The sequence below is a fragment of the Myotis yumanensis genome, unplaced genomic scaffold (genome assembly GCF_028538775.1).
Source record: "Myotis yumanensis isolate MYYU_CA2020_CCGP unplaced genomic scaffold, mMyoYum1.0.hap1 SCAF_13, whole genome shotgun sequence".
NCBI lineage: Eukaryota > Metazoa > Chordata > Mammalia > Chiroptera > Vespertilionidae > Myotis > Myotis yumanensis.
In genome coordinates, this window is record NW_027223764.1 from 28,618,721 (window position 1) to 28,639,922 (window position 21,202).

The 21,202-nt window shown below is 37.2% G+C and overlaps 1 protein-coding gene across 2 annotated transcripts in view; it reads left to right on the top strand.

The window, feature by feature from the left end:
• PRKG1 (protein kinase cGMP-dependent 1) overlaps positions 1-21,202 on the top strand; it is a 1,083,951-nt gene that overhangs the window by 422,913 nt on the left and 639,836 nt on the right. For both annotated transcript variants that reach the window (XM_070432782.1, XM_070432781.1), the window contains exon 3: positions 348-461. In XM_070432782.1, the coding sequence (XP_070288883.1) occupies positions 348-461 (114 nt within the window). The remainder of the gene's footprint in view (positions 1-347; positions 462-21,202) is intronic.

A 21,202-nucleotide genomic window follows, 5' to 3' on the forward strand; every position in this document is an offset into this window, starting at 1 on the left:
TATGCATATATACATACAAGTTTATTGGTTGGTCTCTTCCCATCCACCCTCCCTTGCCTTCCCTCTGAGGTTCGACAGTCTGTTCCATGCTTCTATGTCTCTGGGTCTGTTTTTGTCCATCAGTTTATTTTGTTAATTCGATTCCACATATGAGTAAGATCATGTTATACTGCCTTTCTCTGACTGGCTTATTTTGCTTAGCGTACTACTCATCCATCCATGCTGTTGCAAATGGTAAGCATTTTTAAAAACAAGCCTAGCACTCCTCATTGCATAATGGAAATGCGACAAATAAAATGAAGCATGAAGGAGAATTAAAATAATGTGTTCTCCTTTCTCCTTTTTAGATGGGAAGGTGGAAGTGACAAAAGAAGGCGTGAAGCTGTGCACCATGGGTCCAGGAAAGGTGTTCGGGGAGTTGGCTATTCTTTACAATTGCACCCGGACAGCGACCGTCAAGAGTAAGGCTTTCATTTTTTTTCAGATACTTTCAATGTCTTTTTTCCCTAGACCAGTGAGATGTCCGTTAACACACTTACTTCTTGATCTAATCTTTGACATTTTATTAATCTATATTTCAAATTTTGCTTTGAAATATAGCCCATCTATTCGTTTTTCTACTAAAGGATGATTGTTACTCAGTTTTGTATAACTCAAATTTTATTGCTGCCTTATGAAAAGTATCCTTTTAACCTAGAATTTGTATGATTATCAGTTTTTAAATTAAAATTAAACAGGAGCAAGACCTTTTCTTTTTTTCTGCCTTGAAGAACCTCAGAATCATATTTAAATTATTTTTACATATCTGCTATTTTGGGTTACATTCCCCACATAAATGCTCACTCCATGGTTTAGAAAAATTGAGAGGAGAAATGTTGATCTCATTCAAACGTCAAGTGAGATATATCCTGAATTCTAAAACTGCTTCTGTGTATATTCTTGTCTTCAGCTGCTCATCAAGCTGAATATTATAGCATTTTTCTTTTCTACTGACTGAGCTATTTTAAATTAGGGCAATAAAGCAGCTTGTTTCCCTAATTTTACATATATGTGTATATATGATTTCTCTAGCAACTTTTATTGCTTGGTAGAAGCAGCTGCAATAGTTAGAGGGGGAAAATGTTTCAAACACTCCTCCTTCCTGACTGCAGGATGCAATGAGTGTGTAACAAACAGCTGAATGCAAATGCTAACCATGGAAGGTCCATTTTATCTTTAGGTGAACATGTGTAATGCATGTTCCAAAAGGTTTTCTGATAGATTATGCTGTGGATGATAGCAATCACAAATTACTGTGATTAGGTTGTGTCATTTTAAAAAATTTTGTTGAAAAAATGACATTGCTAATATCAATCAGTTTTAACTGGATGCCACTGATTATTTTGTTGTTTGTTGTTTTTTTTTCTCTCAGAAATATGGCAGTGATTGACAATATGACATTGAAACTTGGGTTGTAAAGAACTTAAGAATACATGGTCAGCTAGAGTTCTAAAAATTGTCTTATTTGTCTTATTAGTGGATCATCTTTTTATTCATTGAAATTACCAATTACAGTTGGGGCCCTTATAAAGTGAGCCCTTGTTGGGGCTTGATTCTTGATCTCTAAAAGCATAGAACTCTTTTGATTGATAGGCACTAACATGTTTTTATTTCATGTGATGATTTAATTACATGACTCTAAGAATAATGAAGCCCAATGAACATAACAGATTCTGCTAGAACTTGAACTCACTTACAAAGTACCTTAACTAGGAAAAGGCATAGTCATGACTCCATTAAATGAACAAACTTAACTACCATGCTTTCTTTTTATGAGAAATAGGCAAAAAAAAAGAGCCAGAAAAGAATGTTTTGATTGAACAGGCTTTCTCAGAATTGTGAATAATATTTTTTAAAGTTTAAAAATATTTAAAATTTTAAAATTTTCAGTTCTGTGTACTGCTCATTTAATCCAATTAAACTGCAAAATTCCCAAAAGTCACCTAGTGCTTAACCTTTGAAATATTGAATTTTTATTAAATATTTTTTTTAAAGTCTAAATAATGTATTTAAAAAATTTTGCAGCAAAATGTTTTTAATAAGGTGAATACTTTGCTTCATAAAAATCAACTGCCTTATACGCATCTTATAAAATGGTATTAATCTGTACTAGCCTCTATTGCACTTCTGTTTGGTAAATTTAAATGCATCTGGATTTGACAAGAAGAATCTAGGTGTTGAATGCAAGTTGTAATACTAATTTTTTGGGGTCAAAACGTCCATTATTAATGGAAATTAGTGATGGAGTATGTTCTTTAACACAAACTCAAGAGGTCTCAAGTGTGTGTGTGTGTGTGTGTGTATGTGTGTGTCTGTGTGTGTGTGTGTGTGTGTGTGTGTGTGTGTGTTTGGTTGTATTTGAGAAACAGCCTGGAGTTGATGGTGTGCAAATATATTTATGCATTTATAATTTATAGGTGAAAAGGCTTTGTGCATGAGCCAGGAATAATATCTATGAACAGTGGTTCCTTCTAAATGTTGTATAAGAACTATCACGTGTGAATAATGATTGATTGTTGTTTGGGACCTTTTTATCCTATCTCCTATACTATCCAGGGGCATTGTACTTGTGACTGTGGTCCTTAAAACCATTTATAATTTAAATTATAAATTATACCTCAGGCTGATCACTTTATAAATCTGATTAGATTCCATTGTGAACACTACTTGTACCAAATTACTAGTCAATGCTATCATACTCTTTACATGTCATATTTTAAAATGTCCTAAAATGGCTTTTTAGATCCAATCATTTCTCAGGATTCAAAATTCTGTCCATTTCTTCTTAACTATCATTTTGCAGGTGATGACCATTTTCGGTAAATTTGGAAATGAAGTCATCCACTTGAGTTCAGTAGTCTAAGGGGATGGCCATTCTTTCTCAATAGCTTATCACTCATGTGCCTCTTTTTTTCTCACTTACCTGGGCTTGAGATTTCCTTTCCCCAACATCAGCCACTTTCTTTTATGATTGAAAATGTTGAATCCTTTCTGTTTTCTTTCTCCCTAGGTTAGCCTGAAATTTTAATGCATTTTTAACCTCACAGTCGTAACTAAATCCTAGGTGGCATCAAAGAGCTCTTCAATATAAATGAGTCATTTCTTGTTCAAGATGGCACTTTTTTAAAACTGTGTCAGACCATGAATAAATTCCAGTGACTTCTTCTACTAATGAATGTGATCCTAACACCTGTGGGTTTTCTTTTTCTTTAACTTAGGATATAAAAAATAGCTTTATTTTTTATTGAGGTATAATTAACATTTAACATTATATTAGTCTCATTGTACAGCATAATGATTTGTTATATGTACATGTTGCAGAATGGTCACCACAGTGTCTAGTTAACATCTGTCACCATCCTTAATTACAATTTTTTCTTGTGATAAGAACTTTTAAGATCTACTCTCTTAGCAACTTCCAAATATGCAATGCAGCATTATTAACTATACTTGCCATGCTGTACATTATTATATTCCCAGGACTTATTTATTTTATAACTGGAAATTTATACCTTTTGACCCCCTTCACCAATTTCACCCCTCCTCACCTCTGGTAAACACCAACCTGTTCTACCTATGACCTTGAGCACATTTCTTTCTTTTTTTATTTATTTCACATATAAATGAGATCGTATAGTGTCTGTCTTTTTCTTTCTGACCAGGGTACTCAAGGTCCATCCATGTTGTAAAAAAACGGCAGGATTTCTTTCCTTTTTATGGCTGAATAGTATTTATAGAAATATGAAAAGAAAACATATATGGTATGGTGCAGATCTGTATTCACAATCTACTGTCCTATAAAACAACATTATCGATTTCCCCCTGAGGAATTTGGATGCAAAAGTGTATAAAATCAACATGATACTGGAAACAACATTCTAACAAATATCCTGAGGTTATTCACAGCTTAGATAGGCTACAGTTTTCTTGATTAACTGTGATATGAAAATGGCCACTTGTGTCTATCCAATCACAAGCATGCCAGATGCCAGGGGGAGGAAAAGAGTCATCTGTTTGATTAGATTTCCACAACACCAAACAATTACTGTCTCCAATGCTGTTGGAATTTCACATTCTGTCTACATATTTTGGGATTCCACAGACAAAGCAGAGTTCTACCATCTATTTTCAAGCCCCACAAGGATAGGAATTTCTAATGTGCCCCTTGAAAACCCCTTTCCACACAATTCCCATGCCCAGAAGCATGTCATTACCACCTTTCCCTGCTGTTTCACTCCTGGTTGTGATTTCACTTTCACTACCCTCACAGCTAAAGTCAGATCAATTTACACTCTGGACTTATTGTCTTGCTTCTAGGCCCCAGGTTCTTTAAAATCACAATAGTAGGAAAGTTGAAGTTACTGGAAACCTAAAAATAAAAAGGAAAAGGCTTTTCATTTACAATGAAAGAGGGATTCAGAGATACAAACCTTATGTGTGAGTTTGCAAGGATATCTATGTTCTCTTGCTTTACTTGGATTTCCCTCAACCAGTTCTCACAACTACTCAGGGATTTTTTTAAAAATATATTTTTATTGATTTCAGAGAGGAGGGGACAGGGAGAGATAGGAACATCCATGATGAGAGAGAATAATTGATTGGCTGCCTCCTGCACGCCCCACACTGGGGATCGAACCCACAACGCGGGCATGTGCCCTGACTGGGAATCGAACCATGACCTCTGGTTCATAGGTCCATACTCAACCACTATGCCATGTCAGCCAGGCCTCGGGGATTTTTTGAGGTTTGAATCTTATGGCTCTTTGCTCCAACTTCAGTTGTACATAAATTGGTTATTTTTGCCTGAAGATACTAAATTGAAGCCTGTTCCTCTTCCTTTGAGTTTCCAGCTCACAATGCCCCAAACCTCAGGCAGCATATTATTCTAACAGGCTCATTCCAATAGACTTCAATAAAAACCCAAGAATAAAAGGTCTCTCTTTTTGGGTAACATTAGATACCAGTTTAAGATGATCACCGTAGAGAGTTATCTGCAAAGCATGGCTACAGTGGGTAGGGGTGAATCGACTTGAGCAGTTATTTCTCCTTAGATTATTTATAGTTTTTATTTATATTTAAAAACTCCTCAGCATTAAAATACTTTAGTAGTGACATGAAAGATCCTAAACATTCTGCAAGAATCTAATTGATGACTTTAATAACACTTGGTAAAAATATTTTTCTGCCTTAGTTTGAATACTCTAAGTTTCCATATTTAGACTTTCCTAAAATATTTGTATAGGGGGACATTGACTAATTAAACTATTTTCACTGTGTCATAGACATTTTGAGAACAAAGTTAAAAGGTTTGGATTTTTCTGTTTATTTTTGTTTTTAAAATAAATTTGAGTCTGTGCAGTGGAGATGACTTGTGTATTCCCCTGTAGCTCTGTTTCAAACATCACATTATTCAACCTGACTCAGAAAAGTCTGCCAACCTTCCAAAACCTAAAAAGATAAATGGGGGCTGGGGGCAGGGGAGGGAGGAAGATTTGACTAAAATTTCTTACTCCAATACCTCTAGGTGCTGTAAATGTAATGCTATACCCATAAGGTCAATATACAGTGCTTTTTATTGGTAAAGGAACAAAAGAAATGAATGCCAATTTTATTGTTATTAAGAGGAAGTAATAGATGAAGCTTTTCTATAGTGGCTCTAAGGTGTAAGGTCCATAAGATAACTGAATCAATAAGTAAGGATTTAGCCACCTTTTAGATAACATCATTGTGGGGTTCCATAAAGCATCATATTTATCATAAAGATATTTTCACATGTGAAAATGAAACATTGTCTGCAATACACAAAATTGTCCTATAGACAGTTATTACCTCGGGTTTTAATGAGCAGGAGCAACAATGCACTGTCACACCCCCAGTGCCACAGCACAAAAGCAGAGGAGGTAACTGTGGTAATGAAAAGTCTGTTCTGCTTTAAGGAGGCAAATTAAAAAGATGCATGCTTTGCTTTCTCCCAGGCTACAGCATGCTTTCTTCCAGGAATCTTGAAAGGAGAGAAGTCACAAAATAGGCTGATGAGGACTAGAAACATGACCCTGAACACAGAAGGGAAAAATCCAGTAATTTCCCAGGAACTGTCATCATCTTGAACAATGAAGTAAATAGTGGGTTAGGGCAGCATCCTGGGGAAGCAGGTCCAATTGTTCAGTGAGTTAATTAGACGACATTCTTCTTAGTACATTTTTTATCACAAGTGTCTATTAAAAAATACTGTGAAATTAGTAGCATAAATCCAATTATGTAACCCCTGAGAAATACATTTCTTTAATAAAGGAATCAATTCACTAGGTATCCATGTTGCCACATAACCGATTAACATAAACAAATGGATATACAGAAGCTATTCTTTCATCTCATTCTTTTATTGTCTAAGTGGATTAAGTTACAAATTTCTTTGGTGGGTGTTTTTGTTTTTTTCCTCGTCCTGATGGGAACTGTTGCAGACAGCATTTACTTATGACTTATATTTAACTACCAAAGAAGATTTGAGTCCAATATTGACTAGGCCTGGTAGACCGGCATATGTTAGTAATGCTTCTTAGGGGAAAACAAAACAAAAACCTCTCACAATCAAGGGAAGGCAATAGTACTTAATTCCTTAAGATTAGATAAATTATTGTCTCTCCTCCCCCCTTTAATTACTCAATCATTGAGGCCTTGAGTGTTCCTATATCTAGAGAATAGTCAGGCTTTAACTGGCAGGGAAGTGTTATTTTTTAAAAGATCAGGGATAATTGAATAGTAAATATGAACAATAGGCAAGGAAGGCTGATTTTTTAGCAGTCTTTTTAATCCTGTAGAATTAATAATTTTTCCACAAAGACCTACATATAGGAAACTCCCACACAAGGTAAAGCTAATGTCAGTTTTTGATATACTGAGTGGCCACTCATTCATTTAATAAATTGCCAAGAGGTAATTTCATATTTACTGAGCTGGTTGAAAGAACCAAAAACAGAGCAGTTGCATTGATCTTTTCAGGAGTGAAATACAGCTTTAGTGGAAGAGTACCAGCATTGTGTGGATTATTAGCATCTTCTTTTGAAGATTATTGAGAAGTAAAATTAGGATAACAGGTTGAGGGGGGAAGGAAAACATTTTTAAAAAATCATGGTTTGCAGGGCCATGTTGTTTAACAAGAATAACAACTAGATTTATTGAATTTGATGGCTAAGATAGTGGCTGGAAAATAAAACGGAAGAAATTTCATTTGACTTTTGTTGTTCTTTTTCATGCTCATGAGTGTAGTTTGGATTAGAAGAAAACACATGTAGACAGACATTTGTGAGAGAACAGCTGGATTGATGATGTCTGAATAAGCGGAATGTTTTTCACTGGTGGGTTATATCCTTTTTACTGTGACAAGTGTCCTTATAGTCAGTCTAGGTGGACATCGATTTAATTCATAGTGAGTTCCCAGGAAGTCCTAGATGGGTTGCATGTATCTTAGCATCTGAGAATTATAAGAATAAAAGTCGTCATGAATTGTAGTCACCGAGAAAATATGGGGAGTTCCTTGTAATTGAGACTTGTAGATATCTGAGGAAGCGGGTGTTGTAGAATATAGGTGAGGAAGTGAGCCAGCTAATTTCCACACAGATATTGAAGAATTTCATTTTCACTGTGAATGTGATAGTAGATCATAGAAAGCCAGTAACGACTTTTCAGAAAGGCAGGGTGTAAACTTTACACTGTAAAGGGTCAAGAATTGATATGAGCTCATGTAGCTAAACAGTGTTGTCTATAGCTAAGTGTTTTTTACTATGGGTACATGTTTTCTCTGTAGGACAGTCTGCCTTACTAATAATAATTCACCCTTTATACCCTCACTAGAGGCCCGGTGCATGAAAATTCATGCACTGGAGGGGGTTTCCCTCAGCCCGGCCTGCCACTGCCTGCAGTGCAAGCCTCAACTGGCCCTGGTTACCTGTGCCTCAGGCAAGCCCTGGGTGGCTGGGCAGCCGCCATCCTTGAGGGTGTGGCAGTCAGTTAGCATATTCTCTCCTTATTGGCTGTGGGCGCTGCCATCTTTGTGGCATATTAGCATATTCCCTCTTTAATAGATAGGATAATTCTTCCCACATCTAATGGAACAACTTTATTGACTTGAAAGCACTGTTGTCTGTAGTTTTCTGAGTGGAATCAGTGTTATTCAAACTGTATTTATTCTGTTTTATTTCCAAAAAACAAATTGTATGGTGTGCTTCTGTGTATGAAATTTATAAGGCAGACTTCTGGTTATAGAGTGGGGGAGCAGTCTTCTGGAACCCCATTCAATGGCCCTATGTTTGCTTACTCTTACTCCTTCTCACTCCTACCCTTGGATTAAGTTCTTCTATGGCATTTTGTTATTTTAGGTCAGGTGATACTGTTTGAAAACCTCTGCTGTAGTTCTATATAAGGTTACTTTGAGTATCTAGGTACTGGCAATTCTTTATAAACTACCTTTAGATACTTACACTTGACTGTGTGTAGTATCACTATCTTCACAATGGTCCTGCACCCCAGGGATGAATAGCAATAATAACACCATTGCACAGGTGAGGCAACTGTGCTTTAGAGGGCTTCTGGAACTTCTTAAGGTCACACATCTGGATTGCTAAACTATACCTTTCTCCTTGATAGCCCCCAGTAAGACAATGAGCTGCATCATCTCAACCTTTGTTTCAACCTTTATTTGTTGAATAACCTTTCACCACATTACTGACAAAGTTGGTTCAGACAGATGTGTACTTAGAAAGAACTGGTACAAGAAACACCAACATCAAAAAACACACTACAGGTAAGAATACAGGGGACTGTGCGTAGATCAAAAAGGCTGTGTATTCCAATGCAGTTCTTCTGCTTGGAGGTATCACTTCAGATTGTGTTGGCTAAAGTCCTGTTGTCATCACATCCCTTTCGGGTGGCACTCTCAGGACTTCCCTGAGAAAGGTTTGTGTGTGTTTGTGGGCTGTGTACACGACTACAAGTAGGTGCCTAGTGTATCAAGCTATTGGAAAAATTAAGAATAGATAGCTACTGGGCCTGGCTTTATAATGTCAATTATTTTCTATAGTAATATTTCAGACCAATGACACTAATACTTTTTATCTTACAGTGCAGCCTGGAAATTCCAGACTTCTGGTGTCCAATTTGTTGTTTTCTTTGATTGCCTTAGCAAAGAACGTTAATCTCTTCTGTGCTCACCACATTCTTTCTGGATAAAGACGTTGGTCATGGCCACCACTCTCATAAGAAGGAATAAAATGCTGTTCCCTCCCGCCCCCCAAAAATTCAAGTTCCTTATACTCTGGTCAAAGCCTTGGCCCTTTATCTGTAGTTTGAAGTTAGCAATTCCTGATTTCCCCAAAGTTACAGTTATCCCACGTTGTTGAAATTTTCATATTCACTGCCTTTCACTGTCATTGAATACTTATAGGTGGACATATAACAATTTATATGGAATTTGTCACTGATATACAGCCAATAAAAGTTATCCATTAAGCTTGATCATAACCTGGAGTGAGTTACCAAAAATATAGGAAAAGTGGTCCTTACTGCTGTGGACTGGCCCAAACTATGTGCAGCACAAAATGTAATAATGAAGTTTTAAGACTATCAAGATATTCAAAATAGTTTCTGAAATGCTAAACATCTGAAACTTAAATTTGAGTTGGAAGAGGCCTTAGCCATCAAGAATGAAGTGCCTTTGTCTGTAATTAGTTTTAGGACTAATAAAAATGGAAATGAACTCTAGATGTTTTGGGCTTTGTAAAATTAGATCAAAATATATTTTCTGAGTCTCAGGTTTAAAAAGAGAGACAGAAAGAGAAAGAGCTAAATGAAAGATGTAATCTGTTATTTACTCATTCTCTGAAACTCTGACTTGTGCTGAGTGTTTTTCAATCAGAATGACTTAGGCCATAAACAATAGCAGATAATTATAAAAGCAGCAGGAATATTTTTCTGTATTGACTTTTTTTCATAATACTCATTTGAATTGATTTGATATGCCTCTTTATTTTTTTCATGTTTTTGATCATAAGAACAATGTTTAGAAAATATATACACACAAAGATTTTTAAATCATTTACACCCCACCACCCAGAGAGAATGCTTTGAATATTTTGCACTTTTTCTTTCTCTCCCTGAATGTCACACTGCTTCTCTTTCTAATGCATATGCTCACATCTGAACATTAATCATTTGTTTACATGCTTCTGCTGTTCTTAAGGTTTCATTTTGGCTCAAGGTGGATTTTCATTTCCTCTTTGAGCTTTGCACATGGAGGGTGACATACCTGTGCCTTGTCTTCCAATATTTTTCTGTTCAGTTTTTGCTATTTAAAAAATGGTCTCACCCTAACCGGTTTGGCTCAGTGGATAGAGCGTTGGTCTGCAGACTCAAGGGTCCCAGGTTCAATACCAGTTCAGGGCATGTACCTTGGTTGTGGGCACATCCCCAGTAGGGAGTGTGCAGGAGGCAGCTGATCGATGTTTCTCTCTCATAGGTGTTTCTGACTCTCTATCCCTCTCCCTTCCTCTCTATAAAAAATCAATAAAATATATTTTTTAAAAAAAATGGTCTCTTTTCTATTCTTGATGTGCTTATTCTCCTTGGTCCATGCAACTTAATACCTTAAATTAGACTATTAATACTTGGTATTCATGTTTCATGAATACTTTGAATTAGAAGCTGTTGTGCATGCCCTTTGTTAATAGGGCTGATTAACCTGGAATAGCAAGTAGTGGTGAGAGTATAGGTGTCTTTCTACAGATATGTCCAACAGCAATGATTATCTGGTGGTTGCTGTGGCATAGATTCAGAGCATTTGAATTTTAGGTTTTCCCAAAATTTGCAAAGACATTCTGGCATTCTATGTTAGGACTTGTAGTTTTATTTAGTTGAGTCACTGGGTAGTTTGACATTTGTGGAATAAGTCTGTTTATTGACTTAAATTGCTCAGCAGAATCATTTTAACAATTTAATGTTGGTAAGCTTGATTCATATACAGCCACGGCATTAACATCTCAGAGCATTAGTGAAATGGGCACTTTATTTCTTTTCCAGATGAGTTATTGAGACATATAAATGTTTGGCATTTGGGCAAGCTAAGTTCCACTTTTCCTATAAACTGATTCTCAATTGTTAATATTTTGGAAATGTGTTAGTCCATGTGCTAAACTATGCAAGATAATTTTCAAATTTTAGGATGAAGTTTATAAACTGATAGCCCCAGTACAGATAAGCTGCCTTCTGGTATATTCTTTTCTTTCCAAAAGGTGTTCTTCTTAAGCAAGTCACTCCATAACCATTTAGAGTGATCCTATGCCTTCCTTCATCAGTAGGAAGTTTCTATCCACTTTGGCTCTTCAAAATATAACTTATTTATATTAGGCTTATAATCTGGGCTTGTAATTAAAAGTTTATCCTTAGTCTATTCTGCATAGTGCTTTTGTACTTCTTCAAAACTCAGCTTTTGAGGTAGAATTGTTATCAGTGGAAGTGGAGTTCTTGGGGTACGATGAGGAAAAGGATTTCCTGAGGCCCCCATGGGAGGATGGGGTTTCATGGAAAACTTCATTGATGATATATAATTTAGGAGGTTCCCTTCCAAGGTCCCGTCTCCGTCTGTCCTGCTATAGAAAAGCCCAATCTTATCTTCACCAGGCTCAGAACTAGGCCACTGTCCAGAATTTCTGTTCCATATCAAAGTACAGTTCAATCCAGTATCTGGCTAGCTTAGTGTGTGTTCCAGCTTCAGTCCATTGTGTGTGGAGTCTGCATGGCAACAGGCCATGAGGCCTCTTAAGGCCACCTGGCTATGGAGAGAGGACAGGTGAGCACATGGGTGAGTGCAGGTCACAGAGCAAGAGAGAGCCAGTGGGAACAAGAGTAGAGAGGAAACTCTGGGGATTTTAACCAGGAGCTTCTTCAAATGAAACTTCCAAGATTTCAGTCACTTCTGATGGGGTCCACCCCTGAGCCAATCCATTGTTTAAAGGCTAGATTGACAGACAAGCACCTCCCCTGCACCACAGACATCTCTGTGCATGTGCTTATCTCCCCCTACTTCCCTGACAAGTCAGTACCTGAGGGGGGAAGTGGGGAATGTTAATCCCCTTGGAGGGCAATGCTGAGATTCCCGGGGGTACAAAGCTGTGGCTTCTTGGTGAAGCTCCCCAGATGACCATGCTTACAATGTCTGATTCCCTTTGCTTTTTTTCCTTTATTAATATTAACTAGCTAATTACAATGATAATGATGGTGTTACAGCTAAGATCACCTCCTGGAGACCTAAGAGAAATGTTGAAGGCCAGTGTTAAAGTCTTTTGGATTTGGCTATGATGAGTCCCTGTAAACTTTAACTTTGGTCAGATGGTATTTAGGAGCCCATAGAATACTCCTCCCCCCCCCCCCCCCCCCCCCCCGGCACACACACACAGAGCATTTAGAGCATAGAGAATACTGATAGGAAGGTATCGACAGAGTTTATTGGTAATATAAAAAGATTCATAAATAGTATTTTAGGCCTTACAATTTTCTAAGTAAATGGCTATTATGGCATGCATTTTAGTGTCCAATGGATAGTCAGAAAGAATAAAGGACAAATTTCAGAAGTTTTATTAATACAATTGCTTTTATGTATATATTTCTTAAGAAAATGCATATTTTAACTTTAAAAAAAAGGTTTGTTGTTTTTTTTTTTACATGAAGGCCAAATCCTGGGTGTATCCAAATGTTGAAAAGAGATATAAAAAGCGAGGAACATATTCTGAGCATTCTCTCTCCAGTGCTTGAAGAGGGGAAAACCCACCTAGTGTCAAAGCATGTGAATATATTTACAAATAGAGAAAACCAGTCAAGATAGGAAACACACATGTGACATCTAATGTTTATGGAGTTTAGCAGAGCTCATACAGGGTGGAATTAATCTTCTTGCTGAAAAAAAAATTGATGTAAAGGATAGTATAGAGAAAAGAATGAAGGAAACTTGAATATTTGTACAGCTTAATGCTGTTTTACTATTCAAACTTTTTGGTTCACTAGAATATATTATTTTAAGTGTACATTGATTATAAAATTCCTTATTAATTATGAGTTTTTTGACATTTTAAATCCTAGCTAACTCATTATTAACATAATTCCATCCGTGCCTGTTTTTATTCCTCTTAAGGGAGATTATAGTAACTTTGGAACTCAATAACTACAGAAAGACTTTTTTTTCTATTAGTGCTAATATTTTCTGCTTAGTATTTTGAAAGAAACCTAGAAATGCTTGTCAAATATCTTAGCAAATTATGAATATAACATCATGCTCATTTGAATCACAGAAGTTTGCCAGTATTTAAGGGCCTTTTTTTTAGAGAGAGAGAAAAAGAAAAAAGGTTATATATCATGGGGAAGAAAAACAATAAACGTTTTGAGTTCATCTGCAATAATATTTTCACATAACTTGGAGGAGATATTAGCTTTTTTTCTATTATGACTATACTTTAAAAATACTATTTTAGCCCGGCTAGCATAGCTCAACCTATGAACTAGGAGATCTCGGTCCATTTCCTGGTCAGGGCACTTGCCTGGGTTTCAGGCTCAATCCCCAGTGTGGGGCATGCAGGAGGCAGCTGATCAGTGATAAGCTCTCATCATTGATGTTTTTCTCTCTCTCTCCCCCTCTCCCTTCCTCTCTGAAATCAATAAAAATACATATTTTTTAAAAATAGTAAATCGTCAGGTCTCTATATGTCTAGACTGTGTCTTAATTCACTTTTTCCACATTTCCACTTTACATTTTCTTGGGAAGCTTGTGTTGAACTGCCTGAGGGTTGGAGAAGGTTCTCATGGAATGAAGAACTCAATTTGTGACAGCCTTCAAGGACACTTCTTAGAAGCTGACATACTGTCACAGAGACAGGCATTCCTGCATCTAAATCATGAAGATTTCTTTAAAAAAAAAAACAAAAACCTTTTTTTTCAATTACAGTTGACATTCAATGTTGTTTTGTATTAGTTTCAGGTATACAGCATAGCGGTTAAACAATCATATACTTTCCAAAGTGTTTCCCCTCAGTATTTCCAGTACTCACCTGGTACCATGCATAGTTATTGCAGTATTATTAACTATATTCCCTATGCTGTACTTTACATCCCCGTGACTCTTTTGTTATTATCAATTTGTACTTCTTAATTCCTTCACCTCTGTCACCCAGTTCCTCAACCCTCCCTCCTCTCTGGCAACCACCAATCTGCTCTCTGTGCCTATGAATCTGTTTCGGTTTTGTTTGTTCATTTTGTGCTTTAGATTCAACCATGAAGATTTCTTTTTGTTTGTTTGCTTTCCACTTATTTTTTAGAGAGAATGGAAGGGAAGGGGAGAGACAGGGAGAGAGAAACATTGATGGCAGAGAGAGATACATCAAGAGACACATTGGTTGGTTGCCTCCCGCACAGGGATCTAGCCTGCAACCAAGATGTGTGCCATTAACCAGAATCAAACCTGTGAGCCTTCAGTCCACAGGCCAGTTCTCTAACCACTGAGAAAAACTGGCTATGGCTGAAGATTTCTCAATGATGATGCATTTACACTATTCATTACTACTTCTTAAGTCTTTATAATACTCTTGGCAGAGTCTTAAACAATCTAAAGGAAATATCTGTAGATACCATGATGATGTTTTCATTTATACACAAGTTTGAGCAGTACTTTTAAAGGGTCCCTTCCCTCATCTTGGTATTTAGTCAATTTGGAAAACTTATAATCTAAGCACATTTATCAGCAAAACTTCTTTTTGACCCATGAAAATGAAGGAGAGTGACTGTAAAATACGTTCCTAAGCTGTACTTCCGTTTTACTCTGCTTGTGACACTGCAAATATTGTCGATGCATGAAATAAGGTCAGAGTAATCCTGATGGATGGGCTGACTGAATTTGCTAATGACAGAAAAACCTTTATTTGAAATAGGCCATGGCATGAAACGGAATTCAACCTGGACTTACCCTGTGATGCTCTTTTATAGGGAATAACGTATTGACAAGCCGGTACCCTTTCGTCTGAGCTCTATTTGCATACACATCATTGTCTTTATATAAAGGCCATCTATTTCTCAAACAGAAATCACATGTTTATTTTAATCGATAATGTTTCATGTATATTCTCTTTCATTCGAATTTTGGAGCACCTACTAGCTATAAACCCTCACACGAGACTCACTGCTTGATACAGTGGTCTTCTACGAATAAACCCTGGAAAGTTAGGAGCATGCACTATAAACTTGTGTTCCTTTATGCCCCCTTAATCTCCTAAACAAAAGAATGTTTTCAACTCTGGATTGAGATACCTGTATTTTATTTTATTTTATTTTTTTACTTTGTAGAGAAAGTTGTAGTCAGCTTTGTGATATTAGGGGCAGTTGAGCTTAATGTTGTTCCATATTATTAAGAAATAGATCCAATGTTTTCTTAGACAAATAGAAAATCCAATATGTATCTTTCAATCAAAGTTTATAGTGAAATCGACACCCTTAATACTGAGGCCTTTTTAGCCATATTACTAGCCACTTAAATAGATGTTAGTTTTACTTTTAATAAAGAGAAAACAGATAGTATCCTGGTTATTCTCTGTATTCTTGGTTGACCATAGCTGCATTCATAAACATCTGGAACTATTCCGTTGGGGTTCCAATTATTGGAAATAAACTGCTTGGAATTATGCACAGGATTAGTGGACAGCAAGGTTCCTGCCCTGAGGATTTTCTTGTTTTGAATAACAGATCTCCCCGTGAAGATGGTTAGACAGAACTCGTTTGCACTAAGCGCCTGGGTACCAGATCTTGGCAGTAATTAGATTGCTTCACAGCTTAGTTTCGCAAGCCGTACTCAGTGTATGGGTTCTTAAATAAACAATAAGAAAATAATCTTATGAAGAATGACAGCCCACATACAAATTCCCTAGCATAATAAAAACTGATTAAAGTTGTTGTTCAAGGGAGGCAAGATTCCTAAGCACACACCTACCAGGCTCCACTACAATTTTGTGTTGTCGCTAAGTAAATATTAGGGAATGTTAACTGACATTGTTTGCTTTTGTTGTTGTTATTACTGTACATTATATGAGTTGGAAAAAGGCTTTGGAAACAAAGGGGGCGTAGGGATACTTTTTCTACCTTCCCAGGCTGATTTGAATTACGTTCACACTTTCTTATGCCTTAAGGAGAAGAGGACACAATATTTAGTGTCATGTTACATCTCAAATGTGCTAGTGTTGCGTAGCAGCCTGCTAACAGTGACAACTTGTGTTGGTAGCAGCTATTCACACCTGTTAATAAGGCACTGCAAGAGGGGCTCTCCCCAGCCGGGCTTCCCTATAAACAATTGTTCTCAGGAGATCCAGAGGTCTCTTTCCACCTCTTCATTTTTCGTACATGTCAGCTACCCTCATTATCAGCCTATCCTTCTGATTCCTTGACTCCCTCTCCAAAGTGCCTCCCTTGGTTTTTAATTCTCAAGTACAATTAAAAATATACTACGTTTTGTCAGAGGTTTGATTGCATATTCATTCCCTCTCTCTCTCTCTCTCTCTCGCCGTAGAATGACTACCTATAGATAGTCCTCTGTATTTTTTTAGTAACCTCAAAATTGAAATATCTTTTTGCAGAACAGTGATCCATCTCTATTGTTTGACCCTTAAAAAAAACAACTAGTTAAGCTTTACGTTTACATTTTCAAGTCAATGCTGATTAAGGAACTTAATATATTTTGACATCATCAACAATTTAAGACACATTGGCTTCAAACAGTTTCATGCTTCTAAATCTATACCAAAATGATTTCACTTTCTAACTCCTTGAATTCAATTAATCAGTGCTCACTATCTTGTCACTCTGTAATTCTTAAACTCTATAATGAGATGGTTATTTTTCTCTGCAAAATATTGTTCTTCAAGGGTGATCTGTCATTATATTCCAATTAATACTCAGATCACCACAAGGCTTTTAACTCTTCCCACATTTGTTAAAGAGCATAACTATATCTTGAGAGGATAGTGATGAGCATTTGCTAGATGTAAGGAGTACATGCATTGATAACTTAGTTTGGTAAGTTGAAAAGAAAAAAGTAAAATATAAAGTTAACAGTACACAAACTTGCCCTAACCGGTTTGGTCTAGTGGATAGAGCATCGGCCTGCGGACTGAAGGGTCCCAGGTTCGATTCCGGTCAAGGGCATGTACCTTGGTTGCAGGCACATCCCCAGAAGGGGGTATGCAGGAGGCAGCTGATCGATGTTTCTCTCTCATCAACGTTTCTAACTCTCTATCCCTCTCCCTTCCTCTCTGTAAAAAAATCAATAAAATATATTTTTTAAAAAGTACACAAACTTTATAAATATGCCAAATGAGTAATACCTGTTGAAGTCATTTTTAAAAAAAACTTAGAATATTTAAAATTTGAACTATAATTTCAAAGTTCTAAAACCCTATACACTGTAATTTTTAAAATCAGAAGACATTTACAAATTATGATTTTAAAAATGACATCTTTCTGTTAAAGGAAATTATAATTTGTAGGGAGATTTTAAGTTTGGAAGTGAGTTTGTGTGTGTGTGTGTGTGTGTGTGTGTGTGTGTGTGTGTGTGTGTTTGGGCAAGGAAGAGGGCTTTTTTGGTATTTTATATTTATTAATATATAAGCATCTTGAAATATAGATTTGTACTTTATAAATATAAACTCCATTGTCAAATAAACATTAATATATTAGCATAAAGTAAGAATTAGTAGGAATCAGAGGCAGGATGTTGGAAATTAATAAGGAGTTGTAGTTGAGATCAGGGTGACTCCCAACAATCCCTGATTCCTGATGTTCACCCCCTTGTATAATTCCCTCCCCTTGAGTATATGCTGGACTTAGCAACTAGCTTCTCATAAATAGAACCAGACTTAACTGACAGTGGTTCAGGATGATCTTAAGGAATTTGACTCACCAATAGGGAGAAACTAAGCCAGAAACTACCTGGACAATAGAGCTCATGACTTAATGTTATCTGAGAGCCTATCACTGCCAAATAAAAGCAGTGTAATTGGAAACAAATTAAAAGTCTCATGATGGCAGTTATCATGAATACCCTACAATAAAGAAAATTATTTGTCATTTATTTCCATTTCTAATATTTGGGAACTTCAGAGAGGTAATGAATCAGAAAAAGCTGAATATCTCAACCATCCTATATAATAAAAGCCTAGGTGGCATCACGTGCGATGTCATCACAAGATGGCCGGCAGGGGAGGGCAGTTGAGGGCAACCAGGCCTGTAGGGGAGGGCAGTTGGGTGAGACCAGGCTGGCAGGGGAGGGCAGTTGGGGGTGACCAGGCCGGCAGGGGAGCAGTTAGGTGTCAATCAGGCCAGCAGTGAAGTGGTTAGAGGGTGATCAGGCTGGCAGGCAGAAGCAGGTAGGGGCAATCAGGCAGGCGAGCGGTTAGGAGCCAGCAGTCTCGGATTGTGAGAGGGATGTCCAACTGCCGGTTTAGGTCCAATTCCACACTAAACCGGCAGTCGGACATCCCCCAAGAGGTCCCAGATTGGAGAGGGTGCAGGCCAGGCTGAGGGACACCTTCCCCCCCACCACCACCATGCATGAATTTCGTGCACTGGGCCTCTAGTATTAATATAATTGTAAAAATTGACAAACAGCTTTCCTTTTAGTTCAGCTACCACTTATTGAGCACCTGTCATCTACCAGGTATTAATAGTACATTGCACTAGTATTAAAATAAAGCTACAGTGTAATCATGGAGTCATTGGGAAACTTCTCACAGTCTAATTTGAATCATTCACAACATTTAGGAAAAAATGCACATCAGCTTTAGTTGACCTCAGTGACCTACACTCCCAGCCCAGCCTAAACATATGAAATATCGACAGCAGTATGCATGGTTTTCTACAAATTGATTCTTATAGTGGTGATCCTTCTTTCATAAATGGAGGTTGAGCTTTGTATATAGCATTTCAACATGACAATTCTTTAGATGTATATTGGTCACCACAGATTTTTAAGTGGATTACATGCTTTCATTCCTAATGATTGCCCTTTAAGAGATTTTAGGTACATGCTAAATCAGTATAACAGTAGAAAGACAGTTTAATAAAAAGTTCTTAGCTTTGGCAGTGTGAAAAATTCATTACGTTTCAGGAACTAAATTTTCTTTCTGACTATAATTGAAGTGGAAGTGTTTTATTTGGTGGATGACAGCACTGTAAGCCAGCTATGCAGTAGACTTTGATATCTTTTTTTACTGCTAGATGTTTGTGCAGACTTTCACTTTGAGTTGAAATATAATCATGTCTTGATGTGTTTACTGAGGATTCTAATTTTTGAATTTTCTATCCAATACCAAGAGTGTGATTAGATGAAAGCTATGTGGCATTAAAAATTTAAACACATACACACATCTCATCTCGATAAACTAGAGAATAAAAATATTTGCCTGGGGTTCCCATACAAACAAGGCTCTCTGTAGCTTAGACCTCGACTGGCTCCCTGTGTTCACCTTTTCTGTGGTTGTCCAAGAGCTTCAGGCTGCATTCTTCTATTGTAAAAACAATAGTTATTTTCTTCTCTCTAACTATACAAATACATTGTAACATTAATAGTCTGTCGAATGCCATGACTTTGAAATGCTCCCCCTGACTTCGATTTGACCCTTTCAACCCCGCTCTGTTCTCACACTTTTAGTCATTTTTCACTATTCTTGCCCCTCACTCTAAAACTTTGTCCTCTGATTTCTACCCTCAGCCATGGCTCAATTTCCCTCTTAAAGCATAGAAATGTACAAAAGAACCCCGGGGGATTCAGAGGGCTCAGATTAAAGTCCCATTTTGTTTTGTCGTTCCTACTTCAAAGATGAAGTAATGATAACAAGGCAGCAGAATATTGATCAAGTTTCAAAGACAAAGAATAAACTTACTGCCTTTGACTGCCCTAGGTAATAGCATTCAGAGTAATAAAATCTCCTGGTATCAAAATTAATACTCCCTCAGTAACTCTCTATTTTTATACTTATCATATATAATTTTTGACTCTGAAGAAAAATTAAAGTTGAGATAAATAATATGTTCGCCTGGCTGGCATGGCTCAGTGGTTGAGTGTCCACATATGAACCAGGAGGTCACAGTTTGATTCCCAGCCAAGGCACATGCCAGGGTTGAGGGCACAATTTCCAGTGGGGGGCATGCTGGAAGCAGCTGATCAATGATTCTCTCTCAGCATTGATGTTTCTATTACTCTCTCCCTTTCCCTTTCTTTCTGAAATCAATAAAAATAACTATATTTTTTAAAAAGAACATTCATTTGCTCTGACCGGTTTGGCTCAGTGGATGAGCATCAGGTATGGACTGAAAGGTTCCTTGGTTGCAGGCTCGATCCCCATTAGGGGGTGTGCAGGAGGCAGCTGATAGATGTTTCTCATTGATGTTTCTAACTCTCTATCCCTCTCCCTTCCTCTCTGTAAAAAGTCAATAAAATAAAAAAATTTAAAAAAGAACATTCTCTTTTTGCTTTCTGGCTCCTGAATCTGGGTGTATTTCTCTACCACAAATCAGTTCTTTGGGCAAGATTTAAGAAGCATGCCCTAACCGTTTTTGGCTCAGTAGATAGAGCGTTGGCCTGTGGGCTCAAGGGTCCCAGGTTTGATTCCGGTCAAGGGCTTGTACCTTGGTTGCGGGCACATCAACAGTAGGGGCCGTGCAGGAGGCAGCTGATCGATGTTTCTCTCTCATCGATGTTTCTAACTCTCTATCCCTCTCCCTTCCTCTCTGTAAAAAAAAAATCAATAAAATATATATTTTTTAACAAAAAGATTCAAGAAGCATCTCTTAAGGCCACAAAATTCAAAATTAGAATCTTGACTCTAAGACCATGGCAGACAGTCATTTGTTATTTGTCTTACCCACTAAACTTTAAATTCTATTAGAAAACATGTCATCATTTGCTCAATAATGGTTAAATGAATGGCCCATTGTTAGAAAACTATAAATTGTTTGCAGGTATCTATAATAATGAAAGGGTAATATGCTAATTAGACCAGACATCCTTCCTGAGGAAGCCAGGGCAGGGGTGGGGGTGGGGGGAGCCAGCCCAGGTCCCTGGTGCCTGTGAATGGCCTGGGGGGAA